This window comes from Propithecus coquereli, unplaced genomic scaffold, assembly GCF_000956105.1.
Source record: "Propithecus coquereli isolate 6110/MARCELLA unplaced genomic scaffold, Pcoq_1.0 Scaffold14, whole genome shotgun sequence".
Taxonomy (NCBI): Eukaryota; Metazoa; Chordata; class Mammalia; order Primates; family Indriidae; genus Propithecus; species Propithecus coquereli.
The window spans coordinates 13,353,095-13,376,636 of record NW_012138302.1 but is presented as its reverse complement, the minus strand read 5'-3'; the positions used below and the strand labels follow the sequence as shown (position 1 = coordinate 13,376,636).

The 23,542-nt window shown below is 54.2% G+C and overlaps 1 protein-coding gene across 1 annotated transcript; it reads right to left on the bottom strand.

Moving 5' to 3' along the window:
• Nucleotides 1-1,125: 1,125 nt before the first annotated feature.
• TTC22 (tetratricopeptide repeat domain 22) lies at nt 1,126-20,841 on the bottom strand. Its single transcript, XM_012639505.1, has 7 exons — nt 19,945-20,841; nt 6,961-7,016; nt 6,636-6,751; nt 5,782-5,900; nt 4,822-4,983; nt 3,709-3,861; nt 1,126-2,911 (listed from the first exon to the last, which is right to left on the bottom strand). The coding sequence occupies exons 1-7, from the start codon at nt 20,509-20,511 to the stop codon at nt 2,357-2,359; spliced, it is 1,728 nt and encodes a 575-aa protein (XP_012494959.1). The 5' UTR covers nt 20,512-20,841; the 3' UTR covers nt 1,126-2,356.
• Between the last annotated feature and the right edge of the window lie 2,701 nt (nt 20,842-23,542).

The following is a 23,542-nucleotide window of genomic DNA, read 5'->3' as shown; positions in this document are numbered from 1 at the left end:
AATGGGCTTTCCTGTCTCTTTTTGGCTTTTTGTTAATATGCCAATACCCCTGAGAGAAGGTACAGTGGGTGTTTGCTAACCATTTACATGATAGTGTGAATGACATTATTGGAAAGAGAGTTTATTGAAAAAGTTATGATAGGAGGGGGAAGTAATGGAGGGCAAAATGCATGACTTTGGGGACAGGAAAGGTAAGGAAGGAAACAAACCAACCGAGGAACCTGGGGAAAAAGACGAACTTCCCCAGCTTCTAAGTTTTGCCAGCAAACTGCCTTATGTTCAGTTTGTCTCTTTAGAGAAGAAGAAAGAGAGGGGTTCCCATCCTAGGGAAGGTCATAGGTCACAGTCTTGGGTGGAGAAGGGGTGGGGTAGTGTGGTGAGCTGAGAGCTTTACAATAAGGGGTTAATAAATGAACTAAGCAGAAAACCAGGGGCTAGCTAAATTATAGCTACATAGTTGAAGTGATACACTGAAAGAATAGTCTTTTGTCTAATAACTGCCATCTGCTTCTGTAACCCTGCTTGCAGCTTGCTTTGAGGATTGTAATCTGCCTTCGGGCGCCAGAGATCTGTGAGGGCAACTATGCCCTGTGACCTTGTATCTTACAACCCAGACTTCACTCCCCACTTTTGTTCCCTGAACACCTGCACTGTGCCACGTAGCCTCCCTCAAAAATAGTATAAAACCCTCGTAGAAACTTGAGATGGTGCCATCCTCTCGTACTGCTTTTATGCGGGCGGAGGTGGTCGCTGGCCAGCTAATAAAGACTCTCAATTTGGCTTCATTGAATTCTCCTGTGGTCTGTTTGTGCCCTCCATACTACAACAGTAGGTGGGGAGAAGTGGACAGGGCTGTGTGTACAGGATGCCGTTGAGTCACCTCCTGGTGTCTGTTGCAATGGAGGTGAGAGGAGAAGGAGGGAGGGAGAGAATGTCACCTCCCAAAGTGGTGGCCAGGAAGAGCCATGAGGTGGAACTCAGGGGCCTCAGGGTGGCCTCGCTGCCCAGATTTCCCAGTACCTGGAGTGCCACCATTAGTGTTAAAGCACTGTGCCAGTGGAAATCAGAGTGCCCCATGTAACAAGTGACATACAAACCTTTAACACATAAACACTTCATACTTTAGTGGTGATCAGTTTATTAGTATTTTTCCAAACATGAAAAATGGTGACAGTGTTTGAGGTACAGAACGGGGAGGAAACCAAGGGTGGCTTTTGGTGAGCCACTTCCCTTGTATGGCTCCCAATTTTCCCATCTGCACAATGAGGGGGCCGGAGTGTGGTCTCTAAGGCCCTGCATTTCAGTCTGTTCTCCACCCATCAGTGGATAGGCAAGATGCAACGCAAGGGTGCTGGCCTGTCCCTGGTAATGTCTGAGGACCAGGGATACGAGAAAATCAGTGAGTATAACTCTTCAAAGAAAGGAAAATATGCAAAAGGTATTACAAACCATGATGGAGAACTTACTGTTGCAATTATGTATAACCAGCATTCCTGGAGTTTGGCAAGAACTTAATCTGGAATTTTGGGTTAAATTAGCTCTTGTGTGCCCAGCCATTTCAAGATCTGGTGGCAATCAGAGTCTAAGTCTTTGACCAATTCCAAGAGTGTAAAATTCCAAGATTTTCTTCATTCTCTTGTTCAAGATTGGCAGCGGGTGGCACTTCCTAATAGGTAGGGCCCCTAGGTTCCCCTAAGAACAGGGAAGTCAAGTAAAGCTTCTATTGATGGGCTCTGTTTCCAGGGAGTTTAGGAGGCCTCTTGCACCAAGGATGAGGCCTCGTGGAAGGCAGGCGGAGAGGCAGGAAGAGCCCTGAGCTCCCAGGCTTAGGCTAGGGCCCTGCCAGTAACTCACTCGCTTGTGGCCTGGCTCTCTGCTCTAGCCAGGACCCGAGACCCACTCCAGTCAGCTTTGGAAAGGGGGCTTTATTATAAGGATAGAGTGTTGCTCATGGGACTGCAAAGACAGGCACTCAGGCCTCAGGGACTGAGCAGGGGACCAGAACACCGCCCCGACGGAGGCTACTCTCTTCTGTTTCTCTCAGGAGACTCGCAGACATATTTTCTGCCTGTTTTCAAAATTCTGCCCCTTAATTGGCAGTTTCCCAGGGACCTCTCCCCTCCGCTCCCAGCCTCCACGGCTCTCCGGAATCAGGCCCTTGTGCCCCTGCGGGCACTTCCGACGGCCCTGGAGTCTCAACGTTCCTGGAATTCACAATTCCCCACAGAGGATCTGATTGGCTCCGCTCTCCCGCCAGCCTATGGCAGGGCGGGCCCGTCGCAAGCGTGCAGACCTGGTCCAATCAGCTGTGGGCGGGGCGGGATCTCGGCGCGGTCGCGGGAGCCCTCGCCGCGCTTCAGAGGGAGAGTGCCCGGCGACTCCGCAGTGCGCTCGCGCTCGCGCCCTCGCCCTCGCCCTCGCCCTCGCGTTCCATGGTCTCGAAGAGCAGGCGAACCAACGCCGGCCGGCCCTGGGCCACCAAGGCCCTGGCCAGCCCCAGCACCTCGTCCGTGTGGCCGCGCCACACGCGCTGCAGCTCCTGGCGCAGGCGCGCCGCCGGGTACTTGTCCTGTGCGCGGCGCAGCCAGGCGTCCACCTCGCGGCCCAGCTCGCCGTCGCTCAGCTGCGCCTGGCTCCACTGCGCCAGCAGCGCCTCGAGCAGGCAACCGAAGCCCTCGGTGTGGCTGGAGCCCGCGTCGTCCAGCTCCACGGCGCGCTTGAAGCAGGCCGCCGCGTTGGCCTCCTCGCCCTTGATGCGCAGGCACTTGCCGCGCAGCAGCTGCAGCTCGGGCAGCGTGGCGCCCAGCTCCGACTCGCCCGCCTTGGCCAGAAACACCAGGGCCTGGTTCAGCGCCGCCTCGTCCACCGCCAGCAGCTCCTGCACCGCGTCCACGCCCATATAGTAGTAGACCTGGGGTCGGGGAGGCGGGGTGAGCTGCTTCCCTGCAGCCGCTGCTCCCGGTCATTCCCTCCCCACGCTTGCTTTAAAAAATTCCATTCACAGCCTGAGCAAGAGCGAGCCCCCCCCTCTACAAAAAATAGAAAGAAATTAGCTGGACAACTAAAAATATATAGAAAAAATTAGCCGGGCCTGCCTGGTAGCGCGTGCCTGTAGTCCCAGCTACTCGGCAGGCTGAGGCAGGAGGATTGCTTGAGCCCAGGAGTTTGAGGTTGCTGTGAGCTAGGCTGACGCCACCGCACTCTAGCCTGGGCAACACAGAGAGACTCTGTCTCTAAATAAATAAATAAAAAATTCCATTCATTCCCACCCTCCCTCCGTTGACAATTATTAATCACATTTTTATCCCTGCCCCCTTAGAAAAAGAGAGTGCTTGGATTCCAGTTCCAGCTTAGATATATAACCTTGAGCGAATCAATCTCTGAGCCTCAGTTTTCTCATGCAAAATGATGGTATTGTCATCTGTTGGTAATCATTCCCTGAGCACAGATAGAAAATAGATACCTTCTAAGATAAAGAATGATGGTTCATACTTCCTGAGTGCCTAGAAAGAGCCAGGCCCTGTTCTAAACACTGTACACACATTATCTCATTTAATCCTCACCATGACTGGAGATGGCTACCATTATTGGGAGGAGGAGGAATGTCCCTTATTCCTCTCTGTGTCCCCAGGGCCCAGGCCCAGACTGGCAGGGAGTAAAGAGGTTTCTGGTAAGCCATTGACTAACTGAGCCAAGAGGCTGCCTTACCTGGCCGATGTCCAGGTAGGTCTTGAGGCCTGGGCACACCCTGACCACTTCCTCAAGGTCAGCCTTGGCGCAGGCTAGGTGGTTCCTGTCAGGCATGCCCCCGAGTCCCATCTTGGCCCGCTCCAGGTCATGCAGGTAGGCTCTGATGTGGATCTGCCAACACAGAGTCAGTGCAGGGAAGATGATCCAAGCAAGGACCTCTGTCCTCCTTTCTGCCCTAAATAAAGTCAGTCTTTCTCAACACCTACCAGGGAGGCTCTGTGGTGCAGCAGAAAGCCCCTGAAGCTGGGACTTTGGGGTCCTTGGTCCTAGTCCTGTACCAACCTGGGCTAGCCATTCCTCTTTCTGGGCTTTAGTTCCCCTCTCTGTGCCGTGAGGGGGTTGGATGAAGTAAGAGCCCCTCATTCATTCACTCATTCATTCAACAAATATGTACTGAGTGCCCAGGAGCTGCCGTGATGACAAGATACATGAGGTCCCTGCCCTACATTCTAGTAGGGGAGATGATCACAAACATCACGTAAACAGGACCATGTCCCGTGATAAGTGCTGTGACAAAATAAACAGGGTGACAGGACAGAAGTGATTGGGGAGGGTTATTTTAAACAGGATGGCAGCACCGATTTTGTGAGTGTCTGTGTCAACAAGCAGTTTCGGAAAACTGGCAGGTAGCCCCAACTGACAAGCATCAAATTACAGATGATTCCAGACCCTTGCTTTCCCCACACTTGTAGCATGGAGAAATTCTAGAGGTTCAGGAAGAAGTAAGGGAAGGGGGTCGTTGTTGGAGGTATTAGTGTTTATGGCCATGAGCAGGGCTCTAGTGATCAGATAGCGTCATGGTGGGGCAGGGGGAGGCGAATCTCTGGCTTTGGAGTCAGTTGGGCTAGGGTTTGAATTTCATTCCTCCCCGCTGTTAGCCACGTGACCTGGAGGAGGTTGCACAACCTCTGTGAACGTCATTTTCTACATTTGAAAAATTAGTACACTAATATTTTCCTTGGGAAGTTACCATGATGATTGAGAGAACACATTCTCGCCAGAACCTAGCATGTGGTAGGTGCTTAGTTCATTCATTCTTCATTCATTCAACAATTATTCGTCAAGACCCACCTTGGCCCTTGTGCAGTACGCCTGCCAGTTGAGCTCTGGATCTCGTAGGACATCCAGGGCCATGTTACAGGTTCCAATGGCCATATCCTGCTTTCCCAGGAAGTGGAAGATTTTGGCCAGGCGATTCAGGATGGGAGGTTGATCCTTGGCAATCTCGATGGCCTAGGTAAGGGAGGAGGGTAAGAGCAAACCACTCTCACTCTCTGTTTGTTAGCAGACCCACAAAAGCCTATCTCTGGTGACATACAGCACTCTTACTCCCCATAGCTACCCGCATCCATCTGCAGGTTCAGTCATACCACGGAACCCAATGCTTTGGGGCACAGCCCACTGGCACTCAACTCCTGAGAGCCATGGTCCCCGGTCATGTCTGGCAAACCCTTCCATCGCCTAGGCAAACCCCTCCTTCCCAGTGTGTGCTCCCTCTCTTCCTGGGGCAGGTGAGAGGAAGGGCCAGAGTTAGCCTCCGCCTCCCCCATCCTTACAAGGTACAGGGTTTCTACCTGGCCACAGCACTTAAGCCCTCTGTTGTTACTGACTGCAGCCTGTTCTGAGTGACTTGCTTTAGGGTCACAGGGCCTGTGGGCACAGTGAAAGCCATCTTCTTTCCACTGTGCCATTGGGTAGGGAGGGAGGGAACTCCCCGCAGAGGGAATGCTGTGAACAAAGGCCTCACAGGGAAAAGTCTCAAGGTCTATTTCAAGACTGGAGAAGTGGGCTTGGGCCAGGCTGGGTGTGGGGCAGGTCTTAGCCTTTGGCAAAAGGGAACAGTGACCAGGGAGCACTTTTGTTTTGAGTGAAGAGAGGATAGAGAGAAATGTCTGGAGCAAGTGTAATTCCTGGGGTGGGTGGGGGGATACAGTGGGGGACGGTGCCCAGAGATGGTGGGTTTTGGGAGGAGAGGCTGGGGGACTGGGCTCCTTCCCAGCTTGGAGAGCGGGTGTGGGTGAGGGCACGTACCTTGCCAAAGCAGTCCAGAGGGTCGGTCCCTGAGTACCCGCAGTCATGGACACCCATGGGGGTGGTGGAGAAGGTGTCCTTCCTCTCCAGCAGCATCCCGAGGTAGCACCAGGCCAGCGCTGGGGGTGACGGGTGGGAGAGAGTGTCTAGGAAGCAGCAGCGAGGAGAGAAAGGGGAGCCACCAGGAGGGAGGGGCAGCCCCACTCAAGGTGTCAGCCCCATGAAGACAGAGGAAGGGACAGTGGTGTGCAATCACTGAGGGTAACCCAGGGACAGGGAGAAACAAAGATGGAGAGAGGGGACGTGTGAAGGGTGAGTGAACACATTTTGGTGCTTAGTCTATGCGTTCGACATGTCACTTCGGGCCTCATCTCAGGCTCATAGCTCTCCTGATGCCAACACTTCGCCAGCTCTGGTGGTTTAGCCCCTGTCCTTGCTGGCTGGCTCTGAGAAAAAAACTCCTCTCCACAGACCCTTCATCCTCCCAACCGTAGAATGGGGGCACTAGGTGGAAATAGGGGGAAACTGTCTCTCTCTCACCCCCCAGGTCATGAGCTACAGACCTGGAAACACGCCACCGTAGTGATTTGTAAATGGTGTGTTCACATGGGCAAGGTTTGTGGGCTTCTTTTTTTTTTTCTTTTTATTATTATTATTATTTTTAATATTCTCTTTCTCTTTATTTTATGTCATCGAGAATACAAGTGTGGGCTTCTTGAGGTGAAAAAATGAGTATATGAGACAGGGCAAGGGGGAAAGTGCTAGAGGTGGGGACAATGCCAGAGGCAGGTGGGGCTGGGGGCTGCAGGGAGAGTGGGCAGAGGCCACCGCCCCATCCATCCTTTGGTCCCTACCTCGGTGCTGAGGGTCCGAGGACTTGAGCACTTGCCGGAGCAGGGCCAGTGTGCGGTTGAACGCGGGCAGCCTCTTCTGCTCCTCGCTGCCCAACTCCAGGAAGATGCCATCTAGCCTGCGGCCAAGAAGGGGATGTGGCTGGTTGGCACCCCTCCCAGCTGTCCCCAGTGTGCTGCGAGCCCTGCGCAGGCCCATGGCAGGGAGGGGTCCTTGGGAAGCCCTTGCCACGAGATGGGCTCAACCGCCTCTTCCCTCACCCTCCTGCCTGGGTGCCAGGCCACACCTTTCCCCCCACGATCCCGCACCCCAATCCCCTCGCCTGACCTGATGAAGAGCGTTGCCATGGTGAAGTACCAGCCCCTCTTCTCCTCCACTGGGACCTAGGGAAGCAGAGGATGGCCCATGCTGCTGTCATCGAGGCACTCGGGCCACTGTTCGTATGTTCCCACACTTTCCCTGAACCCCCAGAGGCAGCAAGCATGGTGGGAAGGGCTTTGGCCTTAAACACCCTTGATTATAGTCCCGGCTCTGCCAGTCACTGGCTGGGTGGCCTTGGGCAAGTCACTTCACTTCTCTGACCACAGAGGCTTTGAGGAGATGAGCTGTGTGAATGCCGCCAGTGAGGTGCCTGTCACAGGGCAGGTGTGGGGCGCATGTCCTCCCCTGCCCTCTGCAGGGCCCCCGGCCCCACACTCCACCGCCCCCTCTCTCCTCCACTGCCCACCCACTTCTCCCCTGGGCGCCTTCCCTCAGCGTCCCCCTTCCTGAGGAAGCCCTTTGGGCTTATTAGGTGAGTCCAGCCCAGCTGACGCCGAGGACCCCCTGAACTCTCATCCCATTATTATTCTTGCCACCCTTGCTGTGCATTTGGACTGACTTGGGCACCAGATAAAATATTGATGCCATTATTTATGGGAGTAGTTGCTCCAGCCTCGGGAAGGAATTTTAATGAAAACCAATAAAACCCCCAGTGCATGTCAGTGGCTCTGCCTCAGGCTGCAGCCCCTCCCCCTGCGCTCACCTCCTGCTGGGCTGATGGGAGGCTCCTTTTGCAGCTCCCGCCCCCACCTGGGAGCCTCAGCTCTGGACCCCATCATCCCTCCAGCCCACCCCCAGCCGCTGGGGTGAATGAGTTTCTAAGCACCTATGGTGTGTGGCCCTGTGTTGGGTGCCATGGGGATGTGGCACTGATTGGGACCTGCACCTTAACCCAAGAGGCTCACAGCCTGGCCGGGGAGACAGACCCAGGCATGAGTAATGGGACTTGGCTGAGTGCCTACCATCTGCCGGGATCCTGACACCCATCTTCTCCCTCTCACAACGAGCCTGTGAGGTAGGTGTTGTCCTCGTTCTACAGAGGAACATATGGAAGCTCAGAGAGGTAAAGTGACTTGCCCAGGGTCACACAGCTTGTGAGTGTCAGAGCTGGGATTGGTCCCCTTTTGTTAGGCTCCAGAGCCCGTGCTGCCTTCGCCGTGCCAGGTTGCCAGTGACGATGGTACGAGGCCCAGTCTGATGGAGGCCATGAGAGTGACGCTGACCCAGTGCAGCAGAGGGACAGCCTGCTCGCAGCCAGAGGATGTGGATTTAAGGAGGGTCTTGAATCAGCAGCGGCATTTCAGAGGGCGGGATCCCAGAGGCGTGTGGGAATGGGCAGCTGGTGGGCCCGGGGCGACGCGTGTGGGGGGAGCACACTGGCAAGTTAGGCTGCGGCTGCTCTGAGGCGGCCTTGAATGAACTGGGAGGGAGGAAGGGAGGGGCAGACTTTGTGAGCCAGATCCCACAGAGTGGTGTGACTGCCCATGGGGACAGGGTCTTCCCAGCAAGATCACCCAGAGGAGGCCCCACTAATTGCATTTCTCAGTCAGTATTCCCTGAGCATCTTCTCTGTGTGGCCCTAGGCTGGGCAATGAAGACGGGAGGGGGAACAGGTCCCGCCTGTAGGGGCTCCCCGTTTGGCGGGAAAGCCGGCCCCAAAGACACAGAGTAGAAGGAACACTGGGGCCATGGGAGCCCAGAGGCGGCATCCTGCACAACCCAGGAGCATCCCTCAGGCTTCCCAGAGGAGGAGGAGGAGGAGCTGGAGCAGGGTCCTCCAGGACACGTAGGACCCACCCGGTGGATCCAGTGAGAAAGGCATTCTGGGAGGGCAGGACACACGCACACGCTCAGAGATGAGCAGCAGGGGTGTCGGCGTCTGCATGCAGCGCTGAGGGCTGGAGCCTGCTGGAAAGGGGTGGGGAGGAGCCCCAGGGGCACACCAGGAGGGGCCTCTGAGGCCAGACTCAGGATTTAGAGCTCGCCTGCAGGGCAGTAGGGGGCCACAGAAGGGGTGAGAGCTGGGGAGTGCCAAGGTCCAACGTATGTATGTTTTTACACTCACATCACCTTGAAGGGAAATCCTGTTACTTAGGTGGGAATGTGTATATTGGGGCTCTAGCTGGGAATAAGGCTGTCTGGAGAGGAGAAGGGCAGGCCCCAAGGGTTAAAGGGCATCCCTGAGAAGTGGGGAACATTTCCTAAAGCAAAAGGTGGGGATAGGATGCTGGAGACCTTTACCTGCTTTACTTACACAGAACGTGGGAAGGAAGAAGGGGACTCAGATTAACCTACTGTGACCCAAGCTGGCTAGAGACTTGGACATAATGTCAGAGCCTGACCGTGGGAAGGACCAAAGGCATGTGGTACCTCAGGCTCCCTGGCTCTTGGATGTGTGACCCCATGGCCTCTGGCCCCATGCCTGCTTTGTGGCTGGCTATACTGAGTCATGATGGGGAGAGAGAGAACCTGCTCTCCCGTCCGTGCTCCTGAACGGGGGTGTAGCCACAAGCGAGAGCAGGGGTAGTGGTCTCAGGGTTGTAGTGTAAGGAGCATGGGCTCAGGCGTCCAACAGACCTGACTATACGAGGTGGGTGGCCCTGGGGGATGAGTTACCCCTTGGAGGCTATGTCCTTATCTGCGAAGAAGGAAAATGATCTGGGCCTTTCAGGAGCTGTGAGGGCAGTGCCCAGCCTAGAGTAAACGCTCCCTTTCTCCTGGATTGGGTTAGAGCTGAGGGTGGGTAGGATTGTCTAGGAGGCTGCTTTGTCCACTGTGGCCTGTTTCAGTGGCCCTGTAGTTGAGGGTCATCCTGCTGCACCTGCTCTCCACTCCCTGCCATGCTCCCAGGACCTCAGGTCCCCTGTGGGGTCCCAGGCACTGTTCTTCCCTCCACAGGTCCCCAGTGTTAGAGAGTAATGTGTTGTCCTCGGGGCTTGCCCTAGTTCATAGCGACTCTCATGTTTGGAGTTCAAGCTGCAAGAAATTAAATTATGTGTTCAAACCACACAGTTAGTACATGGCAGAGCTGTATTGTCATGCCTTCATGGTCCTAGCCCCAAGCCTAGTTTATGACACTTAGTTATCTTAATCAACCTTCTTATTATGTACCTGAAGACACTGAGACCAGAGAGGTGAAATGACTTAGGGCTCCACACTACTTAGCATCAGGGCTTAAAACCCAGTGGTTTCGCCACCACTCTGCACATTGTTCAATATTCTTGAGTAATTCAAGAGCCTAGTTATGATTTTCACTAAGCGAGCAATACCACCACCTGGTGGCAGTATGCCTGAATTGCAGGGGCAACTCCTAAGTGATAACTCTCTCCTCAACTTTGAAGACTAAAATTGATTTTCAAAAAAGTAGCTAGCTGAGTGACATCTGTGTGACAAATCCCAAACCTAGTCCTTCTTCAGATCCCACTTGAGAGTGACATTTTCAGGAGGGACTGTGGGGTTGCAGACAGGGTCAGTGGATAGGGAATGGAGCTAATGAGACATAGATCTAGTCCGAGGCCTCATTGTGCTGGGCTGTCCTCTATCCCTGTGACGAAGCGGCGTTGGCTGCTCACTCTGCTGTGCAATTCTGGCCCTAAAATGGGCTGTCTCTTTAAAAATCCTTCTGGTTGTAACTGAAGCAGCAGCCGGAGCTGTTACCAGGGGCAACCTGGCAAGCCACAGAGCGTTAAATTAAATTAAACAGGCCTCTGACTGTCCCCTCCCCTCCTGGAGAAGGGGGGCTGTTCCACGTCTCTCCTGGAGAATAAAGTTGCTGTGAAACCTCTTACGCTGAGAGAAATTCAGTTACAGAGTTTATGACTCCCAGAGGCCGGTTGTTTGGAGGCAGCATGGGAGGAGGTTGAAAGGACTTCTGCCAGAAGAGGAGTATTTACCGAGGACCTGCCTGGGGTGGGCTCTGAGCAGGGCATCCGCTCCTTCTCTTCTTTAATCCTCAGCACAGTCTCATGAGCTGGGAATTCTGTGGCCTATGAGAGGGGCTGGTCGGCATGTGAGCCCAGGCTTTGAGCTGGAGGGGCTTACGCTAGGCTGCTGTTCTGTGGCAGGTTCATGGGAGGGAACTGGGCTGGCCCCGAGGTAAAACCCACAGGCCCTGGCCCTGGCTGAAAGGGAGATGGAGGGACAGACCTCAGGAGAGGGCTTCTCAGAACATTTCCCAGCTCTCTGAGGCCCCAGCTCCTATTTCTCTCATTTTAGAGGTGGGGAAACTGAGGCTGAAAGATGCAGAGACTCGCCTGCTTAATGTCATATTTCAGGCCAGGTCTTTCTGACTTCAGGTTCTCGTTTTCCCATAACATCTGGCTGCAAGGGGCTAGTGTTTGTACAATGTGTATCATTTACAAAGTACTTCCACACAGATTCCATCTGATCCTCAGAACATCCTACGTGGAATGTGAAGGGGGCATCATTACCTGCTTCACACAGATGGGAAAACGGAGGCAAGAGACGTCCTTAAAGTCACAAGGCCAGTGTGAAAGCCTGGACGGAAACCCAGAGGTGGTGCTCTTTTTGCCATACTAATAATAGCAACTTTTATTGAGCACTTACTAGGCACCAGGCCCTTTGTTTGTATGTATTAACCCATTCGACTCTCTCCAGGGTTACCTACAAGGTAGGGACTATTATTCTCCTGGCTATAGGTGAGACAACCGTGGCACAGAGTGGTTAGGTACTATGCCCGGAGTGGCACAGATAGAAGGCAGGAGGGCTGGGAACCAGCAGCTTACATCCAGAGTCCCTGCATCCAACGACCCTAGACCAGTGGTCCTCAAAGTGTGGCCCCCAGGCCAGCAGCGTCAGCAGCACCTGGGAATTGGATAGACATGCAAATTCTTGACCCACTAAGTCTAAAGCTCTGGGTGTGTGGGCCCAGCAACCTGTGTTTTGACAGCCCTCTGAAGCTGCTGAAGTTGGAGAGCCACCGCACTAGACTATCGCTGTGCCAGCCTGCAGAGAGTGGATAAAAACTGGCCAGCAGATGTATCTCTTTTCTAGTGAGTAAAAGGATCAGAAGTTGGGATCCTCAGAGCAGCTTGAAGATCCAAGCTCCTACAGCCGGGCGCGTAAGCAACAAAGGTTGGTGACCTGGCAGAACCTGCAGGAAATAGAGTTCGGATGAGCCGCCGCAGGAGCGGATAGGTGTTAACTTGGGTGGGTACAAGGATGGATCTTAAGCAGTCCATTTACTTCAAAAGGCATCCCAGAAGAAGGAAATGTTGGGGAGCTTGGCTCTTTTAGGGATTTCAACAGAGGATCTTTTACTATACCAATGGATACCAATGGCTTGCCAATCTATATGCATCTGAATAGGCTATACAGAGACCTTGTTGGTTCATAAGGAAAATATTTGCTTGCAGTTTGGACTTTGCCCAGGATGACAAGCCGTCCTCTGCATTGCAGAGTTAGTTCCTGAGAGGTGAGTAATTCTCTTTCGGGAAAGGAGGAATGACAGGAAAGAGAGTGAACTTTTCTCTAGTGTCACTCAATGCATCAAGGCACAGGCTGCTCACGGCAGCCTTGGAAGGTATAACACGTCCTCTCCCTTTTACAGACAAGGAAACAGAGACTAAGCAAAAAGCCACCGGCCCAGCCCCACAGCCCTGGGTGGAAGTGCCAGGATTCAAGTTCAGATCTGCCTCCCTCCAATAGCCCTGTTCTTCCCACCTCATCACGCCAGCCCTGTGACGGCTGACACTGCAGAAAGCAAATCACAAGGTGGCAGGCCTCAGGACTACGTCCTTCCTGCACAACTGGAAAGTCCTCTGGGATGGACAGACGGCCTCTCTGCTCCGGCACACGGAGCCCTGCCCTGCCCCCCGGCTCTGGGGGCCGCCTGTGGGGCCATGACGAGACAGACAGGGGAGGAGGTTTCTTCTCCCCACGCCCAGCTGTGGGGGGCGATGCTCCCATGCTCCTGCCTTGTCTGGTGTGGGGAGTAAACAGAGGCACAGGATTGGGGTTCCACCCCCCTGCCACTCACTCCCCCAGGGGTCCAGAGAGGCCACTGGTCCAGCCTGCATCACAAGCATGTTGGCCAGGGTGGTAAATGTGACCACGCGGAGGGAATTTGGGGGTTGGGTGCTATGCCAAGGAAGTAAATATTTGGCTCTGTCTTGGGTTCCCCGAATTTTAAGCTTTGAGCAGATCAACTGCAGCTCCCTATTGCCTGCCACCTCCTTTCTGGTCCCGGGGCTGCTGTACAAACGCCAGCCCTGCGAGTTGATTCTGCCCTGCACTGGCTCCCAGACTTGGTGGACTGCACTGAGCCACTTCTTTATTCATTGTCCCCAGTGAAAGGGCCACCCCCTGTCTGGTCTGGTCTAGCAGTGGTCTAGGGATTTCAACAGAGGATCTTTTACTATACCAATGGATACCAATGGCTTGCAAATCTATATGCATCTGAATAGGCTATACAGAGACCTTGTTGGTTCATAAGGAAAATATTTGCTTGCAGTTTGGACTGTGCCCAGGATGACAAGCCGTCCTCTGCATTGGCAGCTGTGTGCGTCAGCAGAAGTCTCTTGCCCTCTGTAGTAATACCAGTGATGCCTGCACTTTCTCAGCTCCTCCCCGGTCTGTGCTTGCTGCACCCTTAATGTAATCATCTTTTCTCCTGGAAGAGGTGGTTGGGCCAGACAATGCTAAAAGCAGCTTTGGCTTTGTGGTTCTGTGTCTATGAGGAGGGGGAGACCCAACTCTCAAACTTACCAGGTAAGTGGGGAGAGAAGCCAGCAGCAGACCCAGAAGGTACTGACATGCAAAGGTGAGTGGCCCGAGGCCACAGAAGGCTGGAGCCAGAGCCTCAGGAAAGCTGTCCCCCAGCCTGGGCTTTGATGTCCCACAGACCTGAGTTCAGCTCCTGCCAGCCACTCACAGCTGTGTGCCCTTGGGCAAGTCACTACACGTCTCTGAGCCTCAGTTTGCTCATCTCTCGAATGGGATTAATAACAGTTCGGATTTCCCAGCATTTCTATGAGGATCAAATGAGATAATTTGTGAAAAGCACACATATGCACAGTGCCTGGCTCATCATCCAGCTCCATCCACCTCCTCTTCTAGCTGAACCAAATCAAACCACTGAGAACTGCAGAGTGTGTGTGTGTGTGTGTGTGTGTGTGTGTGTGTGTGTGTGCACGTGCGCATGCACATGTGCATGCCAGGGACCCTGGGGTTGCTGACAGACAGCACCCTCGTGGCTCTTCCTGCCAGGTCCCCACTCTGCTGGGTGCAGGGACTGACTGGAATGCCCACACCTTTGTTTGTGAGGCTGGGCTGCCAGCACCGCCTCCCTCCCCGCCCGCCCCAGCTGGCCAGTGATATCCAGACAGCCCCATGTGCCCTGGGTCAACCTGGGCAAGTCCCTGCTCCTCCCTGAGCCTGTTATGCCTTGTGTGCAAGGAGGACTTGAATTCCACCAGGCAGCACGTCTGTGAGGCTCGAATAAAAGCCAGATGCACTAATGCGGGTGTGCCCGGTCCCCAGACACCATTGCAGGGGTGGTTCTTGTCGTCACCCGGGGCCTGGCCTGGGCCATGAGCAGGGGTGAGAGACATGCATGTGTGCATGTGTGTGCATGTACATGTGTGTGTTAAGATGTCAATATTTTGGAATAAGGAGAAGAAAATTAAATAACTGAGTTGGCTTGGGACTGGGTTTTTTTTTTTTTTTAGAGAAATATAAGTTCAAGTTGCCTTATTTTAAAAGACAATAGGAATTTTAAGACTTAAAATTCAATTATTCAACTAAATTAAATTTGAACAACTGTCTCAAAGTCGTCTTTGGTGTTCAGCCCTATGGCAGATCCTGGGGGTGGGTGGTGGGAGGAGACAGAGAGAGGCCCAGGACAGAGGGCTCATCCTCTAGGGGGCAAGACAGAAATCGCTGGGAGATAAGCTGGACCAGGGTGGGCAGGGAGCAGGCCTGGGCACGAACTAACACACAAGCAGCCTGGCACTGTTCATGTTCTCTCAGTCCTCACAGCAACCCTGTGAGATCGATGTTAGAATCCCATTTTACAGATGAGGAAGCTGAGGCTCAGTGGAGTCAAGTGACCTGCCTGCGGCCCCCTGGTGATGGAGGCAGGATTTTAACCTGGTCTATTGCCAAAGCTCATGCTCTTAGTACCCGCCAAACCTTGAGATTTGCCGCCACGAACCCATACACATGTATGTAGGGGTGATGGCGGGAGGGCAGCAACGGTAAGAGCAATCTGCCTTTTCATATTTTTTGTAATTTGAGGAAGAGAAATGGGCGGGAATGAAGAGCAAAGAAAGGAAGTCACAGAGGCTCGTATACTCACATGCACACTCTGCCGATTTTTAGATCATGGGCTGAATTATTAACTTTTACGATGTTTTCTTTTGCAATTTAGGTTAGCCGAGCAGCTGTTTGTGGTTCCTCAGCAGCTCTTTATCCTTCCAGCTCCAGGGGCTCTTCCCCACCTGGGACAGTCCCCGCCCCAGCAGGATGGCAAATCTCTTGTTGTGGCACAGGCTGGCTCAGACCAGTGCTGCCCACCCGCAGCTGTGCTCCCATGGGTGGTGACCCTCTCAACTGGGGGTCGTAGCTCCTGCTTCCCCAGCCTGATCTGACTTCGCCTTCTGCCTTCATCCTCCCCCACCTCCTGACACACGGCGACCCACCCACCCCCTTTCGCTGGACACCACCTTAGATTTCCAGAAGGCTGCCTGCAAGGGTCTCTCCTCACCACCCCACCAGCCATCTGCACGGCACTTACCAGCCGCTGCTTCTCTGACCTGTCCAGAAAGAGCAATGGCTTTGCAGTCAGGCAAAGTGGAGTGCATTCAGCTGCCACTTACTAGCTTTGCCACCTGGGTCAAATTACTTAGCCTTGCTCTGCCTCAGTTCCCACATCTGTAAATTGGCATCGAAGGGTTCTTGTCTTGTGAGGACTAAGATAAAGTCTGGAGGGTGCCTAGGGCAGGCAGTCTTTGACATTACCGTGTGCAGTTGTGTGCAGGAAGGATTTGAGAAGGAGGTGATGTTGCAGCCGGTTTGGGTGGGTGGAGTTTGCTTTCTAGGCAGAGGGAACAGCACCTACCTAGGGAGGCGTGAATCAGCACAGCACGTCTGGAGAACGGCGAGTAGTTTAGAGTGGCTGGGGTGTGAGGCTCAAGACAAGTAAGAGGAAATGTTTGCAAGAGGAAGGCAGGAAGCGATTTCAGAGATCATATGAGCAACTCTTTAGGGCCATCATGTGCTCTTTCCCATTAGCTTTGGGCTTCGCTCCTTCCAGGCCTCACCCCTGCTCCACTTCAGCTGTCACTAAAGCCCCGTGCTCTGTAGGTTCCACCACAGGGCCTTTGCACACACCACACCCTCTGGGCGTGCCCTCACCTCATTCCTTCCAGTGCACTCCTGCCTCTCCCACAGCCTCCCCCAGTCTCTCCTGCTGAAGGGGAGTTGCCCCTTTCTGACTCAGTCACTGCCACTCTGTCATAGGACCAGGACTTTCCAGGTCACTGCTGACACCAACATTTAGTGCCCATGTCCCAAAAGTACGCTCTCTTGTCAGCCTCTGGGGCCCTGATTTTGGTTCAGAAAGTGTGATTTCTGGGTGTACAGTACTTAGAGATGACTATCACATGACACAGGCAGGCCTGTGATGAATGCCTGTGACCTCAGCCAGTTGTAGACACATCTCTGATTTGTCCCTCTGTCTCCCACTCCCAGAGGAGGGACTCCGGTAAGACTAGTTAGTGAGGGAACAAATGTTTGCTTCTTCCGTTGTTTAAGATAAGGATTTCTTAAAGACAGGGCTTGGCATATAGTAGGTGCTCCATAAATGTTAAGATGGTCAGTAAATGCCTCTCAGACATGCCCAGAATTTAGCAGTTTATGGGCACTTTTACCCCATAATTCAGTTGGATAATCACAGTAAGCCTGAGGCAGAGATCACTACTGACAAATGTTTATGAAGCAGACACTCAGGCCAGAGATGACAAATGACTTGCCCAAAGCCACACAGCAAAATGATAACAGAGCTGGATGCTCAAACCCTAGCCTCCTGACTACAATTAAATCATCAATGTTGCCATCCTGACTGCAACTATTTATTGAGCACCTACTCTGTGCCAGGTACTTTATAGGCGTGGTTTCATCTAGATGGTAAGTGGGGACTGCAGATCCTCCACTCTCTCCTGGCGTTTGTGTGTGGGGCTGACCACAGCTGCCCTGTGCAGAACTGAGGAGTAGCTGCTGGGCCAGGCCCCAGGACACAGCCAGAGCTTGGCAGCCATGTCCCCCTGAAGCAATCAGCTCCCTCCCTGGGGCACTGGGCACCCTGCTTAATACTCTCTCATCTGGATGTTCACTCACTGGGCAGTGCCCGCTGTGGCCGTGTTGACTGGTGGCAGGGAGGGAGGAGCCAGCCTCTGACAGTTACCCATAATCTGTGCCTCCCTGCTCAACTGCTCACCTCCTCCAGGAAGCCTTCCCCAGTGAATGCCCCCTTGAGAGCAGGAAAGGACCTCAGAGACCATTCAGTCCCCGCTTCCTATGCTCGTTTCACAGATGGGGAAACTGCAGCCCAGGGAGGAGAAGGCCTCATTGTGGGCAGTGTTGCTACTGAGACAAGAACCTAGGCTTCCTGGGTCCTAGCCCAGGGCTTTTCAGGCCCCACTCTGCTGTCGTGACCTGCTGCTGTGACCACACTGGACACATACATGCTGGCTATGCCTTCTATGAGTGTAGCCTGCAATTCGGGGCCACAGGCTAGGTATTTAAAACAGGACACCTGGGTCACTGTTAGCTCCATGCAATCAATAGTCCCATCTATGCCCAGCTTGGGGGCAGAGGAGGCTCTCCCAGCTGGGGAGAGAGAGGTGTCATCTGTGACATTGCTCATCCCCACGCAGGCTCTTTCTAGGTGCATTACGAATATTAACTCTTAATTATGATGTCAACCAAATGGGGGATGTATCCATTTACAGGTGAAGAAGGCTGTGACACACATAGCATTCTTAGCCCCATTTTACAGAGAGGTAAAGGACGCTTAGATATGCCAAGCACTGATTTGAGGTAAGAGAGCATGGGGGTGGGTGGGATTTGGACCTGGACCACCTGACCCAGAGTGTACTCTCTTAACCTCTTCTGCATGCTGTCCATAAGTCAAGTCCATGCCCTCCACCCTGTGCTTCTGAGATCTTGCCCCACTTCTTACAGAAGCCATAAGCTTTGGTGGAAAAGGTACTGCGGGGTATGCAGAGGCTTTGGGGCTGGAGCTGTGTTACCCATGTGTGAAGGCTTGTTTTATTTAAATACCACAAATCTAAAACACTATGAAACATCATCATTATTATCGGCTCAACCTTGCCTGTACTGTGCCTTCATGGAAAAGTCATGGTACCCCTCTGAACTGTGGTCTCCTCTTCTGTAAAAAAGGGTAATGCCCTCCACCTCATTTGTCTGTCATTCACTGCCCAGTGTGGCAGGCAGCCTCTGACATGGCCCCAGAGTGCCCCACTCCAGGTATTTGTGTCCTTGTGTAATCCCCTTTCTTTGAGTGTGGGCTGGACCTAGTGACTTGCTTCTAGTGAACAGAATATATAGCAAAAGTGGTGGGATGTCCATGTGGCAAGGAAAAGAGGGGGGCCTCTGGCCGGCAGCCAGTGAGGAACCGAATCCTGCAACAGCCATGGGAATGAGCTTGGAAGCAGATCCTCCCCCAGTCAGGCATGCCTTCAGATGAGACCACAGCCCAGAGGCACTGAGCTAAACCATGCTCAGATTCCTGACCCACAAAAACTGTGCTTATTGTTTTAAACAGCCAAATTCTGGGGGTATCTGTTATGCAGCAATAGATAACTAATACATCTAGTATTTGTCTATTTAGTGCCAGGCCCTATGCTGCACATATATCCATTCGAGATACACTTATTGAGTGCCACTGTGTTCTAGGCACTGTGCCGGGTATTGGGTTTACAGTAGTAAACCAGATAGGCATTGTTCCTACTCTCAAAGATGTCAAGTTGAGCTGGAGAGACAGACCTGTAAATGGACAGTGTGAGCAGTGCTACGGGACCCCAGAGGAGGCATCTGACCCAGCCTAGGGAAGTTAGTGGAGGCTTCCTAGAGGAGAGGATGTCTGAGGCAAACCTGAGACTGAAGGGAACCTTCCAGGCAAAGGCGGAGCAGAGGACATCCCAGGCAGAGGCTGAGAAAGGGACAGGTGAGCTGAAGGAGACCTGGCCTGCTGGGGAATAAGGGGAAGTAGATTGTGGCAAAAGCCTGGCTTGGAAGGGGGAACGTAGCAGAGGAAGGGCAGAGAGGTGTGCCCACCAAAGAGCCTAGGATTTATCTGCCAGGCAGTTGGGGGGTCACTGGGGGGTTGTAAGCATCTGGGGCAGCCAGCCAGATGGAGCACCACAGCACTGGCAGCAGAGTGGAGGATGAGGCAGCCGGGTCAAGCTGGGGGATAGGGCCCCAGGGAGGTTGACGGCAGCCACGCTGGTGCAGGTAGGAATTACGGAGGCTGGGCTGGCAGAGGGAGGCTGGAGAAGAGTGGACGGACCTGACAGAGAGGAGGAAGTGGAGTGGACAAGATTTGGGATCCGAACGGATGGGGACGAAGTGAGGGGAAGAGAGGAGTAGGAATGCTGCCCAAGCTTCTGGCGGGATGCCTGACTGCGCCTTTTACTTAGGTGGGTGGGCACAGGCACAGGCACAGGCACTTGCTGGCAGGAGCAAGGTAAGAGGGGCGAATTCACCAGCTTGGGTTTTCGATATTGTCAAAAGAGAGAAATAGGCAGGCATCCGGCTAGGAAGCGGGTCCACCGCCTAGCTGAGGAGAGAAAAGCTGCAGGTCGGGTCTGGGACGGGAGGGGGTGCACACAGGGAAGGTACTTCAGAGGACCAGGACTGAGGGAGAGTCAGGGGTGCGGAGTTCTCTGCAGACGGAAGGGACCACGATCACAGCGCTCCCAGCGTGGGGAGAGGGGCGGGGTCACCCACCTGCTGCCCGTAGCCCAGCGCCTTGTCGTACAGCGCGATGCCAGCCGCCAGCACCCGCGCGCGCTCCTCCGGGCCGGCGCAGCCCACGTCGAAGCCGTGCGCGTAGCCCTGCTCCGCCAGGCAGCGCGCGGCGCGGAGCTGGGGGTCCCCGGCGGCCTCGGGCTCCGCCGCCAGACCCATGAGGTCCGCCAGTCGCGCGGCGCAGGCTTCCTCCTCTTCCTCCTGGCCCAGCCGCCCGTAGACGTGCGCCAGATTGGCCCAGGCGTTGAGGTTGCCGGGGTCCTCGCGGGCCACCTCGAGGAAGCGCTCGCGGGCTTCGTCCAGCTCCTCCAGGTAGAAGGCGAAGGCGCCCAGGAGGTGACGCACTGCGGGGCGCTGCGGGGCAGCCGCCAGCTTGAGCTCCTGCCGAAGGCCCTCCTGCTGCAGCTTCAGGTCCCGGGCGCGCAGCGGGGCGGGCGAGCGCGGCTCGAAGTTCAGCTGCATCTCCAGGTGGAAGTGGCCCGGGAGGTAGTCCAGGTCGTCGATGAGGGCATCCAGGTCGTCGGCCGCGGCCTCCAGCTCCGCCATGGCTGCCCCGCTGCTCCCCTGGCCTCGCCCTTGTCCCCGAGGCTGCGGAGGGGAGTGGATGGGGGCGCCCCCCGAGCGAGCCCGGCGCGGGAGGCGAGGTGCAGCGCGCGGAGACCCAGGGCGCGGCCGCCTCCCAGTCCCCCCGGCTCCCTCCGGTGGGTGGGCCGGGGAGCGCCCTGTGGGTGTTTCCGCTTTCGCTGCTCAGCGGCTTTTAGACGCTGACATTGCACAACCAGGTGTGCCAGAAAAACAGGTGCATTGCCAAATTCAGGGCGCGCAAACCCCGGTGCAAGGCAAAAGACTTGTTTTTACTCTCTGCTCAGCTGACAAGGAAACAGGCTCAGAGGAGGAAAAGGACTTGCCCAGGTCACAGAACCCGGGCGTGCCCAAGTAGGCCTGGAACCCCAGTTTGCTGAAGCCTGGGCGTTTCTCCATGGGCGGTGCTCCGCCCTCCCTGGCAGAGCTCTCTGAGTCAGAACTGGCCCTCCCAGCTGCAGAAACCACCCTGGCTCCTGCCGCTGTCCCATCCTCACTGCTGTCCTGTCCTGGCCGCAGTTCTTCAGGGTTCTTCCTCTGAGTGGAGCCCGCCATCTCCCTCTGTGGAAGGACTATGGGCTCCATGTGCTGGCTCTTATCCCACTTCTCCAATCCTAGTAATGTATGATCTGTCATCTGTGACATGAGGATGACAATCCTTCCCCCAGGGGCAGGAAGGTATCACAGGTAAACCTGACAGGCGGCAGCTCTGAGTAAGTGCCAGTCCCACTCTTCCCCCTTGGTTCCCATCCTGCACTCCGCCCGTGCTCCCTGTTCTTGCTCTGGCTGGTGTTCCTCCCAGACTGGCGTGGTCCCCCAGCCTCTAGCCCGGCTGCTGGGCCGCTGCACTTCCTGCTGTGGGCGCTGCTGGTCCTCCCATGCCTGGGCCGCGGAGCAGGTCTGCATTTTGGAGTCTCTCTCGCTCCTTGTCCACCTTGGCCTGGGCTCCTGCCACCTCCGTTGCTTCCTCTTGAAAAATAGACCAGCATTTTCAAAAGAAGAAATAGAGCCAATTAATAAACTTTGGAAATTATTTGACTTTAGCAATAAAAAGGTAAATTAAAACAACATTCTTTGAGAAGCTGCCATGCTGTTTTCCATAGAAGCTGGACCATTTGACTTTCCCACCAGCAATGCATGAAGGTTCTAATTTTTCCATATCCTCACCAATGTGTGTTATTCTGGTTTTTTTGGGGGTTTTTTTTTTTTTATAATAACCATCCTATCGTGTGGGTTTGGCTTTTGCTCTGACTCTGAGAAGATGAGTAGGAGTTGGGTGGGAAAGTAGGTGTGGGGGGTATATCAGCAGCAGGAAAGGTATGAAAAGGCCAGAGGTTCACCAGCGCAGGGTGTGTCCTAGGGAGAGAGCAGCCCCATGCGGCTGGAGCTCACGGAGCGTAGGGCAGAGAAGGCAGGAGATGAGGACTGAAGGTAGCGGCCGTGGCCCTATCACAGAGCCTGAATCCTGGCTGAGAAGCGTGACTGGACTCCACTGACATAACAGATGGCTCCAGAGTCTGGATGGGTTAGACACTCTTACAGCCAGCGAGCTCTCAAAATGTCATTACAGGTCCCATATCTGCCGTATGACCCTATGCCTCACTAGATGTGACCAGGGCAAGTTATTTTCATTGTCTGAACCTTATTTTCTTCTTGTATACCATGGGAGTGGAAGCAGGGCTGCAGTGGCACCTACAAGAAGGGATGAGTGAGTTGCTATGAGCAGGACGCTGCCGTGCCGGGGAACCTTCGGGCTGACCAGGGCAGGCTGCCCTGCTGCAGAGCTGGCTCACCTGGCCTGCTCCGGCCTGCCTTGCAGCCAGGACTCCCGGCCCAGTGCCTTGGCTTAGTTCCTCTGGTCACTCCTCCAAGAGTCCTGGAGCCAAGCGGCTCAGGCCAGAAGAGAAGAATGCCACTGCAGGCAGATCTGGCCACCCTCAGAATACCTGAGCTGGCCGAAGGGCCTCCCCATGCACAGGACTCGAGAGTGTACACATCTGCCCCTCCCTGACACCTCGAAACAGCTCCTCCAGGAAGCTACAGTCCTATGTCCATGTCACAGATGGGGAAATTGAAGCTTGGCCAGGGTAACTTGCCCAAGGCCACCAGCTAGGAAGCAGCAGAACCAGGATTAGGATGTTTCTTTGAGGATTTGTATGTCACTGGTAAATTGGACTAGATTCATGTATTCATTCACTTGTCATTCAGCAAATATTTCCTGAGCATTTTCTGTGTGCCAGATACTGCACCAAGAGCGAATGAGACACAGTGTCTGTCCTGGGCCTCAGTAAGTTCCCTTCCCAAGGGCTGGGAATGACCTTTTATTGAGCTCCTGCTGTGTGCCAGGAGTGTTACCTAAATGAGGTCATTCAATCCTCACAGCAGTCTGGGGAGACAGAGATTACTAGCTTCATTTTACAGCTAAGACTGCTGAGATTCAAAGAAGGAAGTGACTTGCTTAAGGTCCCACGGCTGGGAAAGGGCAGAATCTGTCCTTAGATGACCCAACCTGTCTGGTCTATGTGTATTCCTGCCTCTGACAATTAGTTCAGGGATACAGTGTGGACGCTCTGCCAGCCATGGGCACGGCCTAGAGCCCAGGAGTCCAGGTCTCAGCTGTGCTGGGGGCCACACTTTTTATTTAAATACCACCTTGGGGGAGTCAGAAGGGTATTGAATGGGGCCTGGAAGGAGAACCACTATGTCTCCAGCTTTGGCACAGACTGAACGCGGGACCCTGGGCAAGTCCTACCTCTCTCTGGCTTCAATCTTGTCACCATGGAATGGGGTATAGATTTCAGCCCTGCCTTTGCCTAAGGCCCTTGGGAGGATCAAAGGTGGTCATGGAAGACAGACAATCTCAGTCTTATTGCATGATCTGGGGCACTGGTGGGGGTAAGAAAGGAGGGAAGAGAGGGCATGCCCTTTTGGGGGCACACACCCTCAATTCCTTTCTTCCCCTGGCAAGTCCTACACAGGCTTCAACGTTGACTTT